The sequence below is a fragment of the Apteryx rowi genome, unplaced genomic scaffold (genome assembly GCF_003343035.1).
Source record: "Apteryx rowi isolate R43461 unplaced genomic scaffold, aptRow1 scaffold_662, whole genome shotgun sequence".
Classification (NCBI taxonomy): domain Eukaryota; kingdom Metazoa; phylum Chordata; class Aves; order Apterygiformes; family Apterygidae; genus Apteryx; species Apteryx rowi.
In genome coordinates, this window is record NW_020450941.1 from 293,693 (window position 1) to 296,092 (window position 2,400).

Below are 2,400 nucleotides of genomic sequence, written 5' to 3' on the forward strand. Positions count from 1 at the left end.
TGTCCATCCTCCTGTGCCCACCCATAACCATCTCCTTGTGCCCACCCACAACCATCTGCCTGTGCCCATCCTTCTTTACCCACCCGCAACCATTTCTCCACGCTCATCCTCCTGTGCCCACCTAAAACCATCTCCCTGCGCCAATCCTCTTGTGCCCACCCGCAACCATCTCCCCGTGCCCGTTCCCCTGTGCCCACCTGGCCTCACTCCCTGGGTGCCCATTGCCCCGTGCCCACCCCCCGCGCCCCCACGGCAGGCAGCCGCAGCCCGGCGGCACCCACATGCGGTACAGCTGGGGCAGCCCGCAGTGGGCGCGGAAGCGGGACAGCAGGCGGTTCTCCAGGTCGATGCTGGTGCTGCCGATCTCCTGGTCGGGCGGCAGCAGGTCGTAGTCGAAGAGCGAGATCTGCAGGTCCTTCTCCAGCGGGATGGTGCCCGTCATCTCGAACAGCCTGCCAGCAGGTGCCGTCACCCCTGGGGACCCGCTGGCACGGGTGACAGGGACTTGCATGGGAATTGGGGACCCACAGGGATGGGGACCTGCTGGCATGAGGAGCCACCAGCATGGGAACCTAGTGGCATGGGGACCTGCTGGCATGGGGAATGGGGACCTGGTGAGTTGGGGATCTGCTGGCATGGGGAATGGGGACCACGTGGCATGGGGACCTGCTGACACAGAGACCCTCTGGCATAGGGATTGGAGACCTGGTGACTTGGGGACCTACTAGCATGGGGGTTGGGGACTTGGTCCCTTGGGGAGCTAGTGGCCTGGAGACCCTCTGGCATGGGCAATGGGGACCCGGTGGCCTGGGGACCCGCTGGCATAGGGATTGCGGACCTGGTGACTTGGGGACCTAGTGGCATGGGGACCTAGTGGCATGGGGAATGGGGACCCGGTGACTTGGGGAGCTGGTGGTCTGGGGACCCACTGGCATAGGGATTGGGGACCTGGTGACTTGGGGACCTAGYGGCATGGGGACCYRATATTGYAGGGATTGGGGACCTGGGGACCTAGTAGCATGGGGAGCTGCTGCCATGGGGAATGGGAACACCCCAGCGTGGACACCCAGTGTCACAAGGACCTGCCGGCACGGGGTCCCACGGCACGGCCACCCTGCCCTGCATCAGGGCCCCCAGGACCCCCAGCTCGGTGCCACCCGCGGGCGGCAGCGCCACGGGGACGTCCCCGCCGGCCCTACCTGCCGAAAACAGGCTCCAGGGTGTTGGGCACGTACTGATCGCGGCCACCCGCCTTCTTCGTCCCCAGCGAGACGCGGACGTAGGGGTCGCACTGGCGGGACGGGGCCGTCAGGACGGCGGCGGGGCCGCGCGCCCGTGCCGGCCACCCGCGGGTGACCTTACCAGCCCGTTGCTGTCCCTGGGGGACAAGTCGAAAGCCCGGACGACGTAGACCCGCACCAGGCACTTCTGGGGCCGGCTGGGCGGCAGCTCCTGGAAGCGGCGTGGCGGCGGGGGAACGCCGGGATCCTCCGGCAGTGGGTAGATGCGGAAGAGCCCCTGCGAAAGCCGCGGCCGGGCACCCTAGGGTGTCGCGGAGGGGGGTCCCATCCCCGGGTGCTGCACCCGCGCCGGTGGCGGGGGGGGGTGTCACCTTGAACTCCCCCACGGGCGCGGGGTCCTCGCCGCCCTCGGGCCTCGCCGCGGCGCGGTACAGCGGGAAGGTCTGGCAGAAATCCTGGAGCCCCTCGAATTGGGGCACCGCCTCCAGCTCGCACTTGTAGACCTGGGGACACCCGGGATGGGGGGTGACAGGGGCGTCCCCAGCCCCGTCCCCGGCGGCAGCCTCGTCCCCGGCGCTCACCGTCAGCGTGTCCCCGGCCGTGCCCCGGCGGCTCTTGGCCGCGGCGCCCGTGGCCGCGTAGAATTTGCTCCACCAGTCGCCTTCCTCCTCTTCCTCCTCCTCTTCCTCGCCCTCGGCGGCCTGGCAGGGAGCGGGGTGAAGGCGGAAAGGGACACGGAGCCGGTGGCCCYGCCGGTGKCCCCACCCGCCGTGCCAACCTTGCGCCCAGCGCCCGTCTCGGCGGTGACCCTGGCCAGGAGCTGCGAGGAGGAGAGCGGAGCGCCCGGCTGCGGCCGGGGGAAACCGAGGCACGGGGCCGGGCCGGAGGGGCCGGGCGCCCGGAGTGAGGGGACACGGGGTGGCGCGCAAGGGGACACGGGGTCACTCGCGAGGGGCGTGGGGTCACGCACCTGGGTGATCCAGCCCTGCGGAGCGGCTGCACGGGGGAGATGTGGGCAAACAAATCAGTGCGGAGCCGGGCAGCGTGGGGCAGGGATGGGGCAGGGATGGGGTGGGGATGGAGCAATGCTGGAGCATGAATGGGGCAGGATGGAGCAGGGATGGGGCAGGAATGGGGCGGGGATGGAGCAGGGATGGAG

The 2,400-nt window shown here is 69.8% G+C and overlaps 1 protein-coding gene across 1 annotated transcript in view; it reads right to left on the reverse strand.

Moving 5' to 3' along the window:
* FER1L5 (fer-1 like family member 5) overlaps positions 1-2,400 on the reverse strand; it is an 18,566-nt gene that overhangs the window by 3,480 nt on the left and 12,686 nt on the right. Inside the window, exons 32-36 of the mRNA XM_026085277.1 lie at positions 1,823-1,942; positions 1,613-1,744; positions 1,363-1,518; positions 1,200-1,291; positions 282-452 (exon numbers count right to left, since the gene is read on the reverse strand). Of these exons, the coding sequence (XP_025941062.1) occupies positions 282-452; positions 1,200-1,291; positions 1,363-1,518; positions 1,613-1,744; positions 1,823-1,942 (671 nt within the window). The remainder of the gene's footprint in view (positions 1-281; positions 453-1,199; positions 1,292-1,362; positions 1,519-1,612; positions 1,745-1,822; positions 1,943-2,400) is intronic.